This window comes from Cylas formicarius, unplaced genomic scaffold (genome assembly GCF_029955315.1).
Source record: "Cylas formicarius isolate icCylForm1 unplaced genomic scaffold, icCylForm1.1 PGA_scaffold_5__7_contigs__length_24384050, whole genome shotgun sequence".
NCBI classification, from domain to species: Eukaryota; Metazoa; Arthropoda; class Insecta; order Coleoptera; family Brentidae; genus Cylas; species Cylas formicarius.
The window spans coordinates 1,511,690-1,535,307 of record NW_026844341.1 but is presented as its reverse complement, the minus strand read 5'-3'; the positions used below and the strand labels follow the sequence as shown (position 1 = coordinate 1,535,307).

The 23,618-nt window shown below is 33.7% G+C and overlaps 1 protein-coding gene across 10 annotated transcripts in view; it reads right to left on the bottom strand.

The window, feature by feature from the left end:
* The window catches only part of LOC132702440 (protein bric-a-brac 1), a 65,696-nt gene extending 42,329 nt beyond the window's left edge, over positions 1 to 23,367 (bottom strand). The window contains exons 1-5 of one of the 10 annotated variants that reach the window (XM_060671047.1): positions 20,188 to 23,366; positions 17,176 to 17,722; positions 15,194 to 15,364; positions 12,028 to 12,435; positions 4,180 to 11,967 (exon numbers count right to left, since the gene is read on the bottom strand). In XM_060671047.1, the coding sequence (XP_060527030.1) occupies positions 11,707 to 11,967; positions 12,028 to 12,435; positions 15,194 to 15,364; positions 17,176 to 17,691 (1,356 nt within the window). In that variant the 5' untranslated portion in view covers positions 17,692 to 17,722; positions 20,188 to 23,366 and the 3' untranslated portion in view covers positions 4,180 to 11,706. The other 9 variants (XM_060671042.1, XM_060671043.1, XM_060671044.1 and 6 more) reach the window with 9 other exon arrangements.
* Positions 23,368 to 23,618: the final 251 nt, after the last annotated feature.

Genomic DNA, 23,618 nt, shown 5'->3' with positions numbered 1-23,618 from the left:
TGTCATCATATATATATATATATATATATATATATATATATATATATATATATATATATATATATATATATATATATATATATATATATATATATATATATATATATATATATATATATATATATATATATATATTCTCACGTATTGATTCACGGATGGAAAAATGTGATGACACTATATTCCGGGATATCATCCGTTCGCTCGTTGAACTCCGACTGGAATCCTGCATCCGACTGGAATCCTGCAAATCTTGCATCCGACTGGAATCCTGCAGACGTTTCGCCAAAATCTCACTTGGCATCTTCAATGCTCGCGCTCCGAAAACACTCGTGTTCGAAGTGTTTTCGGAGCGCGAGCATTGAAGATGCCAAGTGAGATTTTGGCGAAACGTCTGCAGGATTCCAGTCGGATGCAAGATTTGCAGGATTCCAGTCGGAGTTCAACGAGCGAACGGATGATATCCCGGAATATAGTGTCATCATATATATATATATATATATATATATATATATATATATATATATATATATATATATATATATATATATATATATATATATATATATATATATATATATATATATATATATATATATATAATCTATAGAACCGTCATACAGTTGTCCTTACACCTTGTATGTGCGAAACCACTTTTTATTAAAATTTTCATAAGACTCGGCATGTTTCATTGGCATTTTGCACACTGCTTTCAAACAGCAAAAGGAGTGTTTGTTGCGAAATATTTGTGAAGTAACGCTATACCAGATTTGCGTTTAAGGAATAAATGATGCGCTACTGCTTTTTCCTAAAATTGTGATAAAAAAGTAAAACAGAAACTTTCAAATTATTTTGGTGTGTAACTTTTTCTTAATAGAAAATTAAAAAATTAAAAAAAAATGTCCTTGCAGCTTGAAAACAGTGTATAAAATTTAGATGAAATATCTATAGCGTTTTGAAACTTATGAAAAAAAAAAACAGTTTGCCACAAAAAGTTGCTGAAAATGCTAAGCCTGCTGGTAAGTCGCTCATACTTTTGACGACTCTACGAAAACAGCTCATCAATATGGCCGCCAGAGGAGAAACACGAAATGTCGTGAAAGTGTTTTAAGTTTATTCCATATTAGTTTTTTGGAAAGTTGTTCCCAATGAGTAACTATTTTAAGAGGTTGCCAAAGTGAGACGCTGTACACCTCTATCGTTAAAAATTAAGTGTAATTATATACTAATAATATACTACATATATAAATAAAGACAAAGAAAGTTTGACGTCCTTTTGTATTTCTTCATTCATTTCTCTCATTCATGGCTATTGTTTTATCTTCTTAACTTGTACCGTAAAATATGGCTATTTTCTCTGGTTCAATTTTATGTGTAAATTTTAATAATCAGAAAAAAAACTAATACAATCTAGCATTCCACGACTCTCACAGTTAATAACAGCAAAAAAGCATTTAACATTCAAAAATATCCTCCAATCGCCAAATGAATTGTGTAATGTAAAGTATTCTTTGAGTATCTTTCGACTTTTAGCTGCGTTTCGTTTTAAATTTATCTTTTTTTTTTACTTTTTGTAAAAGAAACAAATATTCATTTGACCTACGAAGGCGCCTTTGGAAGTCAAAATAAAAATTAACAATCTCAGGGGGTCTTATACTAATTTGAGTTGAATTTTCTACAGGATATATGAATGAAACTAAGTTAAACTTTTGCATAAAGACCTTATTTCTCAATCTTACACAGTTATGAAGGTAGGTGGGGTGAGAAACACCATAAAACTTATATTTTCAATGATCGCTTAAAACACCTGGGACCGTCCATCGCAGAAACGGGCTCGTCGCGAAGGCCTGAATTTAAAAGTCTTCAGGGTCAATGAAAATTAAAATCACATTTTTTTCCAGTTTTTATCAGCAACGGGTAATTTTTAATTGAGCATTTTGGCATTACATCTTCGAGAAATCTTTGCCCAGCGTAATGAACAGTTTTTTAATTCCTTGTTCCGATATTAATGAAAACATTTTTGCGATCCACTTTTCATTTATCATGAAAACACAAGGCCCTAAATTATTGAATTCACAGCTGCGAACACAACAAGAATGTTTGGATAAAATATGAGCAACTCGACGCAAGACAGACAACATGACAGTTTTGTGTTTTGGAGAAACTTTGCGCACTTCGTGCCTCCATAGCAAGAGAAAAAAACACCTTCTTACACATAAGCATTAATCCAATGATTTTAAAGTGGTTTACAGGACAACTATTTTGTGGTCTTTGGGGTGGGTTACATGTACCACATGAAGTTGCTGTATCAAGTCAGAGCGATCACGCGAATTTTGAGATCATTCTGTTAGTCGGGTGGTAGTGTAAATATAAGATATTATAAATAGGACCAAATAAAGTCTTAATGATTGCCGATGAACCTTCATTTTCCAGACACATGGTTAGTTTCTGGTCTGAGCTTATACGTATTTATACTATTATTTAAAAATACATACAACTTGGCAACAATGGACTCGACTAAAACATTTAACGACCTTTTTTTTTCTACGAAGTTTAAGTTTGTGTATTAAGATGACACTCAAAAGACAGATGCTTATGGGATCACGAAGTCTTTGTTTTGTCTTTTATTTTAATTTTTGGTTCCTTTGTTTTATGTTTTACTAACATTCTGAAAATAACATATTAATTGCTCCGTTTTTGCCAATACGAAGATGATACCTCGACTACCACAAATTGTAAATATAGATAAAACTCGACTCCTCATGTTTTCTGCACAGTAATGAGCAAATGACCACTAGAACGCATTAAAATTTGAGGCTCCCGTGTGCAAGACAGGACAATATAGAAATAAGTGTTAAGAGGCGGAGATTGAACGGTATTCCTTGAATACGTATATGCTTTGGAAGAAGCCTTTCATAGAGCCATTAAGGTTGTAGTCCATGTAGAGATAAAAATTTGAAAAAGTGGTGGAACATTTTTTTTTTCACGCGTGAATGATTTGGTTGTCGATAAGAGAAATTATTTGCAAGTGTATTCATATCTTAACCTCTTGCCAAGCTCAATTACAACAAGGTTTTGTTTTACATCGATTGACTCTCTCTTAACCTCAAACTATTGACATTTAAAATCCCATTTCGAACAAATGTGCGTATGTTTCCCGCAAACGTTTAGATCCAGACCTCGACAAATGAAAGCAACAATAATTGAGAAAAAAAAAAACGAAGGAAAGCGAATGCCACAACAAAAAACGATGTAGTAAATTAAGCGAAATATGTGGAATATGGTGGCAGAGGAAGCGAAACATGCGAGCGTTTATCGTATCACTTACCATCTATAGTATCCGTCAGATCGGGGGGCGGTAAACTAGATGTTTCGATGTTATCCTGCGTGTCGTGGTGACTGAGCGACACCCTGGCTTCGTCCTGGTGAACGCTCACGCTTCCGCCCTGTGATAAAATGGCCGAATCAAAATACAACAAACACTTGGTGGAATTTTAATTATTCATTATTATAAGGATGTTGTAGATCGTAAAAGGGAGAAGTTACAAAAATATTTCGGTCTGCGGGCTATCCTCAGGAAATATAGAATTTTTCTGTCAAGCAAATTATGAAGGGTCCCGATCGATTTTTAATATGCTATTGCTGACCCCTCCCATAAAAAAAATAGGTGGCAATTTTAAAATATATATTTTCCTGCATACACCTTTTTTTTAAACACCGCTCTACATATTTTAAATGAAATTTGATATACAAATACTATAATGATTTTTATTCTCACCGGTGAGGTTCTGGTTCTGATTTCGCTTAAAATAAGCATAAACAATTACTATCATTATTAAAGGCATAACTACCCTGCCATAAGAAGCGACAGCTTTGCTACACGTTATCAATAAAATATATTGAAACAAATTTCCTAGTCCTCCACATCCACCGATTTAAAAAAAATAGAGTGGAAGAAGTTTTTTAAAAAAAATCAATTTAATAAATATTCCATTATACTGAACAATTCATGCTATAAATGATGATGAAAACATTAAAACAAAAGTCACTTCCACGTTTGTAGAGTTAATGTAGGTGGCAGTGCCAGTTCCTCGGTAGTCAACTGTCAAAAATTACGGGAGACGTTTGCGATTTTACTGAGGGTAGGTCACAGGCGCTGTTCATATTTGTTATACAAAAAAAATTAACGGTGAAAAAAAAACACATCCTAGAAATAATATATTTTATTTGAAGCAAAGCAACGCAAATAAAATTAAAATATAAACTTTATAGTAAAGTTAACAATGAAAATCCCAAAGTTGTAAGCAACATTTAATTTAAAAAGACACCTCGGTAAGCAAGATATTCACATGAACACAAAAACTAAACAAAAAATTAACAAAATGGGTATACACCAAAAGATTGAACAAAATATCAACAAAACGGGTTTTTAACCTGTTACAAAGAGAATTGTCCAGAATCGTTATCAATAAACATAAAGATAAATTGAAAATTTAAATTAGTATTAGAAAAAGGGTTGTTTTGAAACAACACTGATCTCAATATGATATTGAGTTAACGAAATGGCGGCCTCGTATTGTATTTAAAATACGGTAGAAATTAGTAAATAAAACAATTTTAGAGTGTTTTAAACACTTAAAATCACATACAGATTCTCACACAATCGTTTCCATATCACAACATCTTTAAAATGTAACAAAAATATTTATATAATAGGAGAATATTTTGTAATATATAAACAACAGGATAGGTTGCTCATTTTGGTCGATTCACTTAGATAAGTATTACGTTTAGGTCCTGAGAGAAAAACAAATGCTGCCGGGGTAATCGTTCTAACAAATGATTCATACTACTTCATAAATTAGACATTTTGCTAATCAGGGTCAAAATATAAAAACTATACTTTAAACGATTTTTTTTTACAATTAATTTACTACTATGTATGTGATCGACTCAATACTTTTGCAGCATACATTTAGGGTCGACTTTATCTAACCTGCGTCGTTTAACAAAGTTGGTTATTTGGCATCAACTAAGAACTTTTTTTCAACGCAATGAAAACAAATGAATCGGTTTATAAAACTTAATTACAAGAAATTTAAGTATTCTGCTCATAATCCATTGTTGGTTTTGAACATTTGAAAGTGGATGTGCGGATGCGTTTTACCCATTTATTTCATATTAAGATGGCGCTGTTTCAGCAGTCAATTGCAGATTTACTAAAAAAACACAATATTCAGAAAAGATCTTCGAAAGAAACGTTTAAATGGCACATTAACAACTCTCGTGTCAAAATTTATCTATTCGTTGGTAGTTGATGGTAATTGTCGTCGTGAAATAATAGTTATGCACCTGACACATAGTTGTCACATTTAAAATTATGGGTAAGTATACTCTTTGAACTAAAATTAGTGCCTTAAATTGTCACCTTAAAAACGAAATATTTGAATAACATTTAATGTTAATTAAATTAAATTGAAAAATACCCTCCTTTCCTTTGGTCCTTTAAAGAATTAAAAAAAAATGTTAATAATCAGTTTGTGATGTTTGTGTATTTCAAGGTTCCCCGGGTAGGCAAGAATCCTGCATTCTATCCTCGAAAGAGAGGGTTTCATTTCATATTTTTTCAGGGAATTTAAGCTTTGTGTATTATGGCTGCCGATTTTTAGACAATGCCATTGTAACGAGCGGGTTAGTCAGACAAGAATTTAAAATAAATTTGTCAAATTGAAAAAACAACTACACTATGGTATAGAAAATTATGATAACGAACCCTGATAAGTTGCCTTTTAAAAAATATATACAGGATATTCCTTAATGGTCTGTTCTTCATAAACATCTAAACTTTTGAGATACACAGAGTATTTTTTTTATATTATCTAGGAAACGATTCTAAATATTGCAAAATTGGGTCAATATATTCTGTGCATCAACCGACATTTCCACGCACACAACACTGGCTTTTGTTTATAGCACTGGCGCCCGTCAGCGATTCGAATAGCATATTTAAAAAAAATGGTTGACTGTTGAGTTTTTTCAGGTGATTTTCTTTGGACGGTTTCGTCATTTGTCAAATCACCCTTTTGTCTATCGAAACTGCGGAGCCTATGAGGGAGGTGAACCTATATAAAACTTTATATGAAGAGAGTCACAATAGATTTTTTTGGTAGCAGTAAAGGACAGACCTAATCTGAATCTTACGTATCCCCTGGTGTCAATAGTTTAGATTTGTTTTTACGAGGTCACCTTAAAAGCGTATCGTAAAAAAAATCGAACGAGTGCAGAAATCAATGCGAGCGTGTGAAGTGAAGATTTCCATTTCCAACATTTTTTTATAATAATTCAATTACTATTAGTAAAAAAATAATAAGTTTAATCCACCTCACATGAAGTTTTCTGTGTTAGTCATTGGTGCGAAAAGTTGCACTTTTAATTTAACTATTTTAATGAAGAACTGTGAATCAGATAAGAAAAACCTAAACGTAATTTTTATGCAGAAGTCTGTCTCGAAAATATTTATTGAGAAAAATGTAAGAGGCGTCCTCTTTTTTCCTCTTTAAAACTATGTTGTACGAATCCCGGTAGAAGTAAAAAAGTGTTATCAATTTGGAAATGCCTCTTGCTGCACAGAATATAGTTAGCAAAGGATGGTATCTTAAATAATATAAAAAAAATATGCAGAAAATTTTGCCACTGTCAAGAATTGCGACTTTTGGGATATACAGTTTTGTTCATAGAAAATCGGGATACTAAAATTATGGTAAAAATCGCATTTAATTGAATTTGACTTAAAATAATGGTCCTCGGTGTCAAAAAGTTACATTAGAGCAAAAACAATATTTCAATAATTAAGCAATTTTGGATTCAAGAGAAGAAAAGTTCACAAAAAAACGAAAACAATCTAGTATACTTTTAGACCTAAATTATAACTACCGAACTTAAGTCTCGGCTGACGTTTAGAGGGAAGTTTTATTTGACGTCGAACAATTATGTATATGTTGCAGTCAAAGCATTCATTTAGAAAATGTATACATTTACTAGCCAACGCATACATTTGCTAAACTCCGTAGTTAATATATTTATTTTAACCGAAATGAACACATTTGCTAGTCGATGTATGCATTCACGAACTGCTTCTAGTCAAAGCGAGAAGTGGGTTAAATTTACCGGGAAACCTAAAACCTAACCTCTTTATTCGTGCTGCACCGTTTGCTGTTTGTTTTTCCGTTTGAGATTCTTGGTAAGTGAATTGTTTAAATTGTATGTGTCCAGACTAATTAATTATTAATTATTTTTTTAGTCATAAATATAAAATGGATAAAGAAGCGATGAAAGATAAATTCTGCAAATATATTAACAATACTCCAAAAAAAGCTAACGGCTTTCGTATGACTGCGGAAAGATATTTCAAAACTAATAAATGATGTTAAATCCGCCAAATCTGCTCAGAAAAAAGAAAATTGTCACTTCTGGTTACTAAAACATTATGATATAGTGTATGTATGTAATGTGGATAAACTAATTGCACCAATATCAAATGAAAAAGTGCTGTATTATATTACTGTTGAAGAATTGTTTGAAGTTTCATATGAAATCATTTATCAATTGGACATGGTGGACGAGACAGAATGAAAAAGGAACTTAACCTTCGCTTTAAAAATATAACAGCACAAGATATTCAAACATTTTTAAATAATTGTTACGTGTGCTTTAAAAAAAGGGCGAATGAAAAGAAAGGCTTGGTGGTTAAGCCAATGGTGTGTTCCCATTTTAATTCAAGATGTCAAGTAGATTTAATTATCTTCCAATCACAGCCAGATGATAAATTTAAATTTATATTGGTATTCCAGGACCACTTAACAAAGTTTGACATTCTTAGAGCTCTTAAGAATAAGACAGCTAATGAAGTTGCTGATCAACTCCTTCGGATTTTTTTACTATTTGGGGCACCATCTATTTTGCAATCGGACAATGGCCGAGAATTTGTTAACCATGTCATTGCTGATTTGAAAGGCTTATGGCCTGAATTAAAAATTGTTCATGGGAAGCCACGCCACAGCCAGTCTCAAGGCAGTGTGCAGCGTGCGAATCAAGATATTGAGAATATTTTAATCGCATGGATGCAAAAAAATCAAACCAGTAATTGGAGTAGAGGACTGGATAATGTGCAGTTTATGAAAAATCGAGCCCTTCACGCTGGTATAAAGCGAAGTCCTTACGAGGCAATGTTTGGACAACCCGCCAAGGTCGGTCTTACCTCTTCTTCCTTACTACATGAGGTATTAAACAATATAAACAGTGAAGAATATTTGGAAAAAATTCTTGAAAATGTCAACGGTAATGAAGAAAGTGTCTAGGAGATTCCACGACTTGAAACCATTGTGGGAAGATGCTCTAGAATCAGATATAATCTTCAGTGAAGATGTCGGGGACTTGGTAGTGGTTCAAGATGACACGGAACAGCGTTGTTTACCGCTTGACACTACCGTGACCCTACGAAAATGTGATAGATGTGACATTTTACTTAATCCGGAATGTAATAAAATGTGCGATATTTGCACGGTGCAATCACAGAATCAAAAGAAAATTTACAAAAAGCAAGCTAAGCGCATGAAAAAGGTAGGAATGACACTAAGAATTAAGGTACCGGAAGTTGATAGAGGACGGGGAGATTCTCGTACAATATTGGGATGTTTATTAACTAAAACGGATGATGACTATTTTCAAATTGGAACACGCAATGGAATTTTAAAAGGGTTATATTCCAGATCTCAGTTTAGCGTGTGTCCCGAAAATATATTAATGCCAAATGATATTGAAGACAATGCCATTGAATTACCAATTATCAATGTAAAACAAAATGCACAACAAATAGATGTGCATGCCTTAAAGCAAAAAAATTGTGCAATTTCAAATGCCATGGAAGTTTGAATTGTTCAAATAAATAAAGCGTTTTTCTTATTTATAAATATGTTTGTGTTTCAAAATATTTTCTTTCTATGTTAGTTGCTTTTGTATTTTTATGTTATAACTAGCTCTAGTGCAATAATCATCGAGTCAATAATTAATTTAATTATTCGCTAAACTAAATTTTATTTTGAAATTCATCAATAACGCTTTGACTGCAGTTGGTTAGTAACTGCATGCATTACCTAGTTAATGCATGCAGTTACTAGTTAAAGTGTTCGTTCCAATAAAATGGGAAGTGAATGTATGCATTGGCTAGTAAATGTATACATTGACTGGAATGTACACTTTGACTGCAACATATACAACAACAATTTATGTATATAAAAACCAATAAATACGAAGTACGAGGTATTAATTAGAGAAGTTGAAGAAGCCAAGAAAGCCACCAAAAAAACAAATCATCAAATGTTTTCAACGTTTCTAAATCCAAAAATTTAATGAGTTTTTTTTTAAGTCGAAGACATCCCCAAAATAGAAATATGACTTCCCCAATTAGTGGACACATTTTTTCATTTGGAAGGCGAGGGTTCAAAGATGTAACTGTACCAAAAAATGCATCACCAACTTTTATAAATGTTTAAGATCAACTATTATTCAATTCCAAGTGTAACATATGTACGGTATAAGCATCCCTGTATAACATGTTAACATGTAAATAGCTTATCACACAAAAACCCTAATTTTACCCTGCTTCTATTTATGTTCCGTTATTTTATTTTTATTTTTAATACGCTTAGTTTATCTGTAAATTTAATTTGCTTTTCTTCTATCGTACACATGACTCATATTTGTTCATAGATTATTGACAGTATGATATTAATATTTTATAACTACCGCAGAATAATTCCAAGATTGCTTGCTAAATTTTTTAACACTGAGATTAATGTTGGACTTTGCCTAGGTATAACTGCATAACTTAATTTGCCAGCAAAATATAAAAGAAATTTTAAACAAAAACAATGTTGATAAATTATGGCAAATCATTAACGAGAATTTAATTAATTACGACCAAATTTTAAATGTTTATATAATTATATTTTATATATTTAAATAATCATTAAAGCTTCTTTATATTTTTCAACCTTGAAATACATATAACGCTAGAGTTGTTCTTAGGTTAGGTTCATTTGATCGATCCAAAAGTGGATCTTTATCAAGACTCTAAAATATATATATTAAATGTTTTATGTAAAAGTATTTACATAACTTAGTGATATTTTTAATGAATTGGAAAAGTACAAGTATGAAGTCACTGATATGAATTGAATGATTTTGAGGTTTGTTTATTATTGCCAAGAGTTTATTCAATTGTTGGTTTATTTTAAAGACTATTACTATAAGAAAGTGAATTTAAATTTAAATTTACATTACGTTATTAAATTTTGGGTAGCCAAGTTAGTTCTGGATTGTCATAAGACATAAAACCAGATAACAAGCCAGAATAAAGCGACGCTGCCATAGGTACCAAGACACGAAGGCCACAAAGGTAATGACAGCTCCGACGGAGCGGCCGTGAAGGCTCGTCTCGTCAAGATGTATGATCGTACCAGAAAATTTGGTAATAGTGACAAGCCAAAGAATTCCTTAGAGGCCCATCGGCCAAATTAACAAAAGACCTGCTAAGCTATAAAAGAAAGGCCGTAGGAATAATAGTACGTCTACTGACCGTCCACTGCCGGCTTAAGAGATATCTAAGCCTAATGGGAGTGGAAGAAAATACGGAATGCAGATTTTGCCAAGAAGAGGAGGAACCAGCCATAAACAGATTATGTCAGTGTGAAGGCCTATCGAGAGTCCTTTACATCTACTGGGCGTAACCAAACCAGAAGCAATGAGCTACACTAAGGAACCACTGTCGAAGTTATGGAGTCTCGTCAGAGAGATGAAGAACCTGGAGGGCGCTCTATAGCTATGGAGAGTCATAACAGACCCTCTAGGTCGCAGTGACAAACAGGATGGTTGATGGCTCTCATAATTTGAATTTAACATAACTGACTTAAATTATTAATATATTTTCGATAATTTACAGCATTTATTTCTTTTTTAACTGAGTGCTTAAACTGCAAATTTTTGATAATTATTGCCTTTTATTAAAATTGTAATTTCTGTAATTTAAATAAGGTATGAAATATAGATTTGATTTAATTAATAACTTAATGGAGCAAAAATTAATTTGTGACACTTGTGAGAGACTATGATATCAAATTTAGAATGTTTTATTTTTCTAGGTAAATTATATTTATTTAGTTCCGTTCTAGTTCTTTCAACTTCTAAACAATGACACGCAAATTCTTTATGATATTGTCACATATTCTTGATTAATCATATTATTATTTGATATTTGTTTTATTATAAAACAGGTATAATAGTAAACATAAATTCAAGTCAAACTATTGACGAATTTTATTTAAATGTTAAATTTATTCATTAACAATATTTTTATTTATTTTAGATTCTTGATAAATATCCACATTGTGATCGAAATGTTGAACAACACAACATTATTGAAGAACCACAACTCAAGCATTATATTATAATTAAATATGTATTATAGCTTTCTGTTAATTATTCCTAGTGGATTGAGTTGATAACAAAAGCAATATGTCAATTTATGCAAATATGATCAAATCAATGAAGACGTACATCGACGAAGCTTATTTCTTAAAACGAATGCAAGGAAAAACTGCATCAAATTTAAAAAAAGTAGTATGAACCAATTGAATGACTAGAATGACGATACTAAACCCCGGGACGCTCAGCGACGTTTTTAGATGTTTCGCCGGTATCGTCTGGCGTCTCCTGGGCGTTCCCGCCCCTTGCGCTCTCCGAGTGGTACTCCCTGGCGACGCACAGCCTGTGCGCTTTGCACTTGTCGTGATGGTTGACAATCTCCAGACGAAAATTTGTGCTGCCCTCGGCGAACGATGTTCTAATGTCGGGCATGTCACCGCTCCATTTCCGGCAAAACTTGCAAAACATGATGTTCTGCGCCTCGTCGTACTGAAGCCATATGTACGAGTCGAGCCAAGACGTCCTGAACCTCGAGCCTTTCCGACCTACCTGAGGTTTTGGCGGTAGCTGAGCCGCGGTTACATGTCTTACGCTGGTCGTCACTGTCTGTATCACCGAACACTCTTGCGACGAGCTGCTTTTGCAACTCAGTTCCGGAGGTACCGGCAATGGCGCGCGCGAGTAAAACGACGGCAACGTCTGAATACTGGCCATTTCCGACGACGACGACGTTGCCGCCGCGAGGGGACGCAAGTTCAACCCGGAATCGACTACCGGGAACGTATCCTCTATGGGCGGGGCGTCCAAGTACTGCCTCAATGTTATGTGTCGATGCAAGGGTGCAGTGGTTAGGGGCGTGAGGGTGGTGACGGCGTCACAGGAGGAAGGTGGTCGCGGCGGCGGCGGCTGCGACGGCGCCGGTCTCCCCCAAGAGGCGGAAGGTGAAGGGAAGGAGGTCTGTTAACAGAGAAAAGGAAGGATATGTGTCAATGGCTTCGCGCGGCGAGCGGATTTTTTTTTTTTCCGGAACAACTTGGATTTTTGCCCGGTTCGAGATACGAAAGGGGGATAAAATATACCAACTAAAATATAAAATATATTGGAACAACCGAAAACTTTCAGAATATTAAGTAGCTCTTTTACAGAATGGTCACTTTTAAAATGGTCAATGGGATATCCGAAAGGTTAAGTCATGCAGAGCTATAGCAATTTTACTCTTTAAAAAATGCGGCTGTTGATGCTATCAAATCAGGTGTTAACTAGAGATGAGTTCATCTGACGTACGTAAGAAAAAAGACAACAGGATTTGTGATAGGTGTGATATGGAAATAAAAGTTAATAAAAAGCTCCTGCTCTAGGACTTCTGGTACGTTGATGATACTATCAATTGAGATGGCAACTAGATATGTTTTCGCCGTATAGACATATAATATAATCAATCAGATGACAAATCGGCAGAAAAGATAATAAAAAAGTGGTGTTTCAAATTTTGTAGTAGGTTACAGGATGAAGTTGTTACCCAATCAAGTGATAACTCGAGATGATTTCCAGGACTTGCAATAGGTTCATGATGCTATCAAATCAAATGTTAAGTAGAAATTTGTTCATTTGAAGGATGGGCAGAAAAAATAATAAACAATTGGTGTTCCAGGACTTGTTATAGGTTAATGATTCTATCAAATCACATGTCAAATGGAGATGTTTCCCTTTGACATAACGACTCTATTATTTGCAGAGTGAAAATGGAAATGTGTACTGACAACATGAAATGTATTATGTAGGAGCAAGTTTTTTAAATACAAATATGGTGAATCTTTAACACAATGACAATGTTTTAGAAACGAGAATAAATTAAATTTGGCTTTACATCCCTACATTTAAAATAATTTTATTTTGGATATTATTGATAATACCTAATAACTGCAGTGTTTTTTGCTTTACTTTTTCTCGATATTATTGAAACATTTTCTTGCCAGCACCTCAATTATGAAACGCATATCTCTCTAGAAAATTTGCAGTTACCACTTGGAATGTACATGGGCAGAGTTCATGAAGCCAAGTTGTCCAGGTTAGAAGTAAAATGGGGAGTCGGAAAATAAGCAGCAATATTATCAACCACCGCATTTTGCAAAACGCAAACGAGATGGTTACGCACTATTAACAACGTCCTTCCTTTTTCCTGTCTGAAATCATCTGGGGGGGAGACATGTCGATAACAAATTCACCAAACTAAAGGATCACCACTGCACCGGGCAATTTTATTGTACACATATCCTTACGTTTTAGCTAATTAATATGATAATGGTGATGATTGCGAAATGCTGATTGTGAGCTAATTCTGTTCGATATATCATAACAGTTTAAAATAATAGGTTTGGCTCAAAATTCTATTGTACTTCAACAAAAGTTGCTTCAAATAATAAATATAATAAAGTGATTACCTGATATAGCAGATTAAAAAAAAAAACATTACAAAAATATCAATCACTCAATGATTTTTTGTAAAAATATACTAGTAAACTAACCAACCAGTGCTAGGAATAACGGCTTCTAAGTACTATGCTGTATAATTAAACAAATTGTCAAGTTTAATAGTAAAATATTAAAATTAAATTGTGCCTTCCGAGAACCAAGCATAAAGTTTCCAAAAATCAATGTAAAATATTGTCCAATATTTATATAGAATAGATTCAAACTTCACCAAAGTTTACAAAAGGCGTCGAAAAAGTTTTTTTACATTTTCTTAAGTTCTGCCTTGGTGAGCCTCGTTTCCTTCCTCGTAAAGCAACAGGTTTAGACCGGTCAATTTTTTTTGTCAATTGACCAGTCAAATGATCGGTCAATTGACAGAAAAATACAGTGAAATTTATATTTATTGACATTGTGGGTTATGTCGCCGTTGCGTCATCCTGAAAACTAAATAAAGTAAATATTTTTATTAAGATTCCCCGAATCTCCAAGTATCATGTTATTTTATGTTATGCCTTGAACAGGGTTATGAAGGCTGGTTAATTGAGGACTCCCAGCTAAGCAGATTGCAATGAAATTTCAACTGCCGAACAAAACCGTAACATAAGACTTAAGAACAAATTTTGAAACATTCTGGGTTAAGTAGTTGTATCAAAACAGAATAAATTCAGGTACCTTATGAAGGCGACATATGTAACGAAAAAGGTTTAAATCGCTTTTTTTTTTCATTTATAAAATTCAATTAAACTAACCAACTAAAAAATAGACAAAACTGATGGAGCATCATACAGTAGCTACCCTAAAGTAGATAAGACAGATATACAGCCTCGTATCACCAAATTTGCTTATTCTTAATAGTTGCCTAAAAAATAATATCAAAATACATGTCTAATTAAAAAATAATAATAATAATTAATAATTACTTCAAAAAACTTTAGCTATAACAGTTTGGGAAATGTCTTTCAATATTTTTTTTCATTGTGCTTCCATTTAAAGACAACGCTGTGAGGAGCATATTTTGATTTACGAATTTCATCATTTTACATCAATTTTGGGGAAACTAGGTATTTGCACATGGCGACCAAAGTGTCTACATCGATATAGATTTGTCAAAAACAATAATTCCATTAACGCAAGGCATTCTTTTCTATTGTATTTCAAATTGTAAAGTAAAAGATGGGAGTATGGAAATGAGCATGATTAATGAAAACAAACGACAAAAATAGGAGAAACGAAAGATACTTACAGATTGTAAAGCTTCCGACCTTGCATGAAACGATTCTATGGGATTCGCGTCATGCCCTAGGGGTTCCTGTTTAATTGTCGGGGAGCCAACTTCCGACATACCACAGTCCCTGTCGACAGGTGGACTGGGGACTGTGGTAGAATTAAAGTTGTAATAGTTTCTAGGGGGCGCCTAGAAAAACACGAAAATCATTGATCCCATTTTTAACAGAAAATTTTAAGAAATTAAGCGCCAGATATTTTAAAAACATCGTGAATATAAAATTGGAGCGTGATAGGCTTTCGGTGATACACTTTATTGGTGTTTAATTTTCGACATCTGGCGTTTAAAACAACAGTTCTTAATAATCGAAAAACATATGTTATTACCATTAAAACGAGGAGAACATGTGCCCACTACACGAACTCCAGGCTTGGTAAATTTGTTTTGTACAGTACTTTAGCTTAACAATAATTATTGTCGGAATTTGTCCAGTTTGATTCCAAATGAGGAAAATATAGCGTTGGAATATTTGAAAGCCACACACACCTACACCACATTAAATAATATTTAAAAATGTAAGAGAGCGTTGTGGTTCATTTAAAATTGCTGCTGATTTAGGCTCCTATATTTCCATGCCTAGAAAAGTGCTGAAATGCATTGTTTTTCAAAGGAAACAAACACAATAAAAAATATTTGAATAATGCCATAACGGCTTTTAATAAAGTTCAACTAAAACCAATTTTTAAATTTCCTTTTTAAGACGTTCTCTAAAATCAAGAAGATATGTATTTAAAAAAAATGCTTTTAGTTTATCAAAAGTATCAATCAATCAATTAAATTAATTTTTTTTTCTCATTTTAAAGCTATATTTTAAATGTTACTTCAAAGAATTAAAATTGTTCGGCATAATACTTGCATTCAGAAAATGTAAGAAATGAATATTTTTAAAGTTAAAGTATTTCCCATCATTCATTCGATTATCGATTAATAATTAATATTATAAGATGACATGGCCAAGCAGACCTAAAGGCAATTTTACTTACTACTGACAACAAATCAACTTTATACAAACTTTCATTAACTGAAAATAAGTAAACTCTCATATATAAATATTGATTTACGAGCAACAGAAAAATTTGGGTCTTAGGCCCTTACAAATTCCAATTCAAGTTTTACTAATTTTGGAAAAAAGTAAGTGCAAAAAGTGCTGTTAACTAACAACTGTTAACAACCATTCGGGTCCTAAAATTGGTTAAAAATTCACCGCCTCGGGAAATAAGGTTTAAATAAGATCTTGGAATGAGGCTTTTTTTTGGTATTTTTATGTTGCGGCGGTACCACTAACAATAAATTAAAAGAAGAGTATTCCCACACCATGGAATGTGAAACATTTCACAATTTTTTATTTGAAATCTTTGCTTTTTAATGTGAACAAATGAAAATGTAAAAATCTGACTAAAAATTCATAATTTTTCCTGACTCAAGATTTAAAAATCTAAATGCTTTCACATAAAGACAAGACAAGACAAACACTGCTGAAGAAAAAATGATGGAAAAATGAAAAAAAGTGAAAAAAATTGGTATTACATCAATGTCGCTGAAGATCATTCGGCTCAAATATTCTCCAGATTATCGAATTGTTAATTTTAAACAGGAGGAACATATCATATGCGGCGTGTTATAGAAAGGTGCAGAAAATTTGTTAGTAGCAAACAGAGTTGACAAAAATAGGGGTCCTCATAAAGGGTGTATACATGTACAGAATTGTTTTTCAAAGCAGTTGTCTCTTGTATCTTAAGCAAAATTTGTTTTTGTTCTGGGGATTTTTGGTAAAATTCTATTTAACAACAACATGTCACTCGATATATAAAAGTGCTAAACAAGAATGGGACTAATATCTGAGAGCCAATGCCCTTTGTGTTTTACTTGTTCTTAAAATTAATTGAAAGGAGATAAATTAATTACTATTAAAATTGAAAGCGAAAAAATAAGGTACCAACCTGGAGGTCAGAACTCCTGTCAACAGAATTCGATGCATTATCACAGTTGTTGTTCAAGCCAGTCCTTTTCCTTTTCAAGGCGGGACTATCGCGTTCATGTTGCTTATGATTCTCCCGATCTCTTCGCAATCGCTCGACGCTCTCCTCACTTTGGTTCAAATTGTTACTATCTGAGAGGCCCCTTATTTGCAATGATTCGGCCGTTTTCAAAAAGCTGGGCAGCAAATTTTGGGAAACATTCACTTCGCCCTTATACATGAAATCTAGCAGCGCTTTCACCTCTTCTGGGCTGACGTCTTTCAAGAAAACTATAGGGTGTTTGTTCGGATTTTGTACAAATAACGTTTCGAAATATGGCGAACATGCTGATAACACGATTTGATGGGCCTTGAAAAGGTGCTGTCCATTACTCGCTAGGGTCACATCACACAGTACTTGATCCCTTAAAAAGTCTGTAAGCACATCTGTCAAATTTTTGAGGTGATTATTCCACCTCAGGCAGTACTGTTGATCCATCTGAGACCCGATGTGCTAGAGGTGGTTTGACCTGTCAACAATTTCTAGTTGTAGAAGGGACATTTTAAGTAAGTTCGTTTTATTTTTTCGTTTTGCCACGCTCTATTATTTATAAATGAGGGAAGACATTAATAGAAGTCAAAAATATTTCAGCTCCCATCCACTTCGAACTACTTATTCCAACTCAAATATGTAGAGCTAACCATTTGCACATACTCAACCGAGGCTTAACATATTTAAGTTGGGAATTTGTCCTGGATGTTTGGTAGCCAAATTTTGGACACTATCAACCATTGATATTAACATATTATTATTAATAATTATAATATTAAAAACAAGTTTCTACAGAGTTAATACAACCTAAATTATGTAAAATTGATGACTTCGATTTACCATTTGTGTAAAAAATTATTAAGGACACTTTGGATTTAAACCAAGAATAACCCGAAACATCTAACAAATCAACTGAAGAAACCAAGCTTGAGGACTGAACAAAATTGAGTATTACCTTAATTTCTTTCAACAGAAGATTTTAGGACAACATGATATTGTAAAAACAATCCAAACAAAAAGTCTGCCAACACTATAAATTTTGGATTACGTTTGCTGATATTGCACCCCACTGAGCCACCAATATCACTTCTAATATATTAATCTACCACCAAAACTTAAAGTTACATCTGTCTAATCGTTTTCAATTAATACACTGTTTCTTAGGATGTTCTGTTGAGACCCTACAAATACAAATTTATTTACTATTTTATAATTAATATATCTTTAAAATCACAAATCTACAAACTCTAAAGAAACTTGAAAGCAAAAAGGATTTGTTTCCTATTAAAATAAATTTCCATGTAATGGATTAATTTTTAATATCGTGTCCACCAAATATACGACATCGTTGCCACCGTTAAATATGAGATAAAAATAAATAAAAACCATAAAAACAAATCAAATAACACTCACACGTAAAACAAATAATTAGTAAAAATATTATTTCAAAGCACGATTGCGAAGGTTACGAAGCCCGATCGAGACGTTATTAGTTAAATTCGAGATTTGCACAAACTGTTCTAAAATGAGTTATTTGACCTAAAACTGTAACCGTGTAGAAAACAACAGTTAAGTTAACTTGAAGCACCATTTCAATTACATAGAAGAATGCACTTAATGGAGGAATCTAACCTACGTAAGATGTCATGAGTTCCCGATCGTGTAGAAGGGCAATCCAAGTACTTCCGTGCATTGGCATCAAAGTTCTATGCCCTTAAAAGTACAGGACCGTGGGCAAAATATAAATAGTTTGTTTTGAATGAAGGGGTGCATTGTTTACGTTGTATTGGCGAAAATTTGGGCAACACAGTGGTTCTGGGAGGAATTTTCGACGGGCCTTAGAACTGACATAATTTTTCAGGCGCACACGTCTAACATCTAACCTTTCGTAGCCCGCCATTGTAGAGATTTTAATGGGCACAGATTTCTTCTAAGCGTGCACGAAAGCATCTTTGCCGTTAAACTGACACTTCGATTTTTCGTTTTCGCGAAATCGCATGGTACATAAAATACACAAAAATCACCAAATTAAAACTTACCTCTTTAACAAAAAATGACTGATGATCACAGATCACAGGGAAGGAAGAATTTCTGTATTGTTATATTTTTTGGGCAGCGGTAGGGCGAAAAAATCATAATAACGAAATTTTATACGGACATTTTGAAACTGAAAAATGTTGCCGCGAACTGGGAGTTGAACAAATTTTTTGATATAAAAATTTCATTTATAAACGAGAATCAAAGAAAAAAAACAAATTACGAAATGGGTTTAGGGACGCGTCGTTGTCACGTCTAAGTTCATCTCGATACCCGATACGTCAACACACACCATCATAAGAAATCACTTTAAAAATGTAAAAATATTGAAATGTATCCACATGTACATAAAAAAACGTTTATTTAAGTTCCTATGATCCTTAAATGTAGTTTGTATACGGAAAATCTAATAAATTCGTCTAATTTGCTCCCATTACGAACGGAAAGTTTGGCAACGTCAAAGCCACGTAATAAAAAGGCCAAGCATGTAGGTTTGGTTGCATACCAGCAGGGTGCTGTCGCTGAAGTTTATTGCTCTTTATTTCATAGAAGTGGGAAATGGTTAGTGTTTTTTATTTTATATTTATATCCCGCAATAAAATATATGCATCCGTTCATAAACGAGATTGAATGACAAACTGCTTAATCAATTAAACTTTAATTTGCTCGACAATCCGTGCCCTAAGCTGTAGGATCATATTACATCATCCTTGTTTGACAATAATTGCCTACGAGGTCTAGTCAAATAGAAGAAGATTGGTACAAGATGTTACGAATTAAGGGTCGCACTATTCTTGATAGATGTGTAATGTGTGAAAGTGTAAAATATGTTTTAAAAGTGACCGTAGGAGTAATTTAGCCTCTTTTTTATATTTTGAATATTTGAAACGCAATTCTTATAGTTACCTTCATTGCGGTTGTTTCGACTCATACAGGTTTTCAGCAAATGGAAATTGCTTATTTGTGTTCGAGTTAGTTCAAGACAGAATAACTATTTAACTGTAGTTACACATCCGATAAAGTGAAAAAAATATTTTGAGTTCTAAATATAGAAAGATCTTTGGAAATCGTAAGGACTTCTTTCTTCGTTTTCTTGAATAACTTCTTTCTTCTTGTTGATACATCCTAGGAGGTGCTGGTCGAGTGCTAAATAAATATATTGAGTTGGGAAGCAAATGCTCCATTCTGGACTTTTTTCTGTTATAAAAGGAAAATAGACGACACGATTGGAAATATTGATATTTATGGTTATATTTAGATTTGATTAGTTTTTTTTTATCACAAAAAAGACATTTATACTCAGCCCAGAAAATGCTGCAAGAAATACAAAGAAAATTTGAGTCATATTATTTGCACGAACAAAATATTTAAGGGTGATTCTTTTATAAAAGGGTGGACTTAAAAAAGTATTTTTTAACTATTATATTGCTAAACAGCTAAAAACCACTAGGCAACTAATAAAATTTAAAAAGCTGTACGTATAGCAGGACGCAGTGTTTTTTTTTTTCGGTAATTAATAATTCTCGGATCTGGCAGTGATTTTCTGATGAATTTTATTACATTAAATCTTTGGTATTATATATCGAAACACTTAGACAAAAAACTCAAGTCCTATGCATAAAATGCACTTAAAATTATGGACTGGATCGATGATTTTTTTCTATTTTCGAATTTGAAAGTTTAAATTTCTGTTATGAACTATTACTATATAATTTTACAAAGCACTATTAGAATGCGCCCAGGATTTTGAACTGTTTATGTTAAAATATGTATAAAAAAATTGGTACTGCCAATAGTTCAAATATTTTAAGTTTTAAGGAACAAAAACTGTGAAGATTAAAAGTAGAGGTTTTTTAGAATTAAAAAATTATGTACAAATATGTCTTTGTCTGTTGCTTTCCATTAAAAGACAAAATTAAATGTAGAATTACCAAAATTACCAAAACCAACCAACCAAAACTATGAAGATCAAGAGGAAAGTTCCTTTATCCTGGAACATTAAGCCAAATAAATGCAAAGGGTTTTTTTAGTGTTAAAATTTAAAAAAAAGCGGAATTACGCTCGTATAAGAATTTATTTATAGTTATTCATTAAACATCGTTTTAATTAACCTCGAAAATGTGAAATTGTTAATCATGGGGCTTTTGATATTGAAAAACACCTTGGAAATAAGTTGTTAAGCTCGCTATTAAGGCATTATTTAATTTTAAACAAAATTCTCATTTTTCGAAAACTAAATGCAATGGTGATCAATTATAATCTCCCCACCCCCCTTTTAACTTTTTTATTTAACGTTTGGGAGAAAAAGTAAAATATGAAAGTTGTTTGAAAAAATAGTAAGCTATTTGCCAGATATATTATATATAGAAGGTGTTGCAGAAATCACCCATAGATAAAAGTTATATATATTTTATATTGTATATTATACGCTTAATAAAATCCCCTAAAAATTTTGCACATTTCTTGTATAATATGTCTAATAGTTTTTGAGATATATGCGGTTTTAACAGAAAAGCAACATTCAAAAATAAAATAATATCTTAGGTGGCTGTGAAGTTGGTCGTCACCAAAAAACAAAATGTTTGTTTAAAACTGACAGCGATAGTTACCAGTTATAGATTTAGCAAAACTTTCTTTTTATTATAAAATGCCTTCTACTGAAAGAGAAAAATAATTAATTTTGGAAACGTTTGTTAAAGCAAATAAGATCATAAAATTGGCTCAGACATTGATGGCACGCCACTGATTTCTATTAAAATAAAAATTATGTTTATAATCCCCAGTCATTAAAAAAAAAAAACATTTTTGGATTTTTTTCAATCAATAAAAACTTTTTCTCTGTATGGCCATAACAACATCACTAATTTGACAGCACGCAGTGATATTAGTTTTCATTTTTAAGTAAAAACCGTGTGCCGGACTAAAAAAAAAAATAAAAGATCAAATTTCCTCATAAATGAATGCAAATGTCATTATTTTTTCCAGTAATTCAGTGGCGTGCTGCTTAGGTCGCCACTGCACTTGTTAAATTTTTTTCGTCTACCCAAATATTTTTTCAAATTAAGGCGTGTGAGATATTCAGATTATTTCCAATTTTTTTAATAATAAGTTCATGATTTTCATCAATAGAATTTAAAATTGATTCTTCATTTTCTGGAGTTCTTACAGTCCGATGTTAAATTAATGATTAATTGTCCTGTGTTCTTTTTAAAATGGCCCCAACATTCAATTAGAAAGCACCTGTGGGTGATTTCTGCATGTATAAAAATATATCTTAAAAATAGCAACTTTTGTATTTGACGTCTTTTTCCCAAACATTAAATAATACAGTCGCCCCCCTCCATTAGATTTGAAAAGATATTTGCGCCTTGGAACACGATATCGAAAAAAAAAAAGAAAAAAATCGTCATCCCCTCTGAGAAAAGTCCAAAACGAACCACGTGGTGCGACCCAGTCGGGGCGAAAATCGATTCCGCCCTCTTACGTCACAGACACGAAAAAAGCGCCCTTAAAATTTGGGCTCGATTATTAAGTGGGGCATGCAAATTAAAAATCGGTTGTTCTTCTTCCGGGTTTCGTCGGGGGTGAGGATTACCCCCACCGCCGCCACCGAATTCCACTCTTCGCATAGGAATAACACGGATTACCTCAATTCCGACGAATCGATGCCGCGTTACCTTGAACTTGAACCCACTTTGGCTCTAACCTGTTGCTACGGCACGTGTAGCCGCCCCCACCGCCCCGCGGGGGTCTAGGTGTCAAGAGCGTACTGATTGAAGGCGGCCACGAGCGCTTGGAGACAGTCCGTTGCGGCTCGTTTTTTCTTGTTTTTGGAATCAAAACGTGTCACTCGGCACTCCGGGGATAGTCTTCGAATCACTACCCCGAAGGGGACCCGCGGATACTTTTTATTTCCTTTCGCGGCTCGCGATGCGGTCCAAAATATATTCCGGTCTACCACCAACGCGGATCAAGTGGTGTCCCGTGGACACCCGACGTCCGCTGGTTCTGGGGAGTAACTAAAATAATTATTTTGCAAGTCGGGGTCGTGTGCACCGAGCGCGGTGTCATCGGCATTCCAAACTGAGGAGAGCGTTTCGGCAGAGCATGTGCAGTGCGGGGAATCGGTGCAACGGGGGTGCAGAGATGCAGTTACGCGTCCTTTTCTAATTTCCATTTTAATCCGATGTTATTTGCGGTAGGCAACATCCCCTCCACGGCGCGGGGCACCAGGAAGGGGTGGAGCCTCGCCCCCCTTGGGGGGTTGCGTTCGGTCCGTCTTTGGGGGGACGCGCGAGAGTGCCGGGTGCCTGATTTGAGCGCGGGGCGACGCGCGC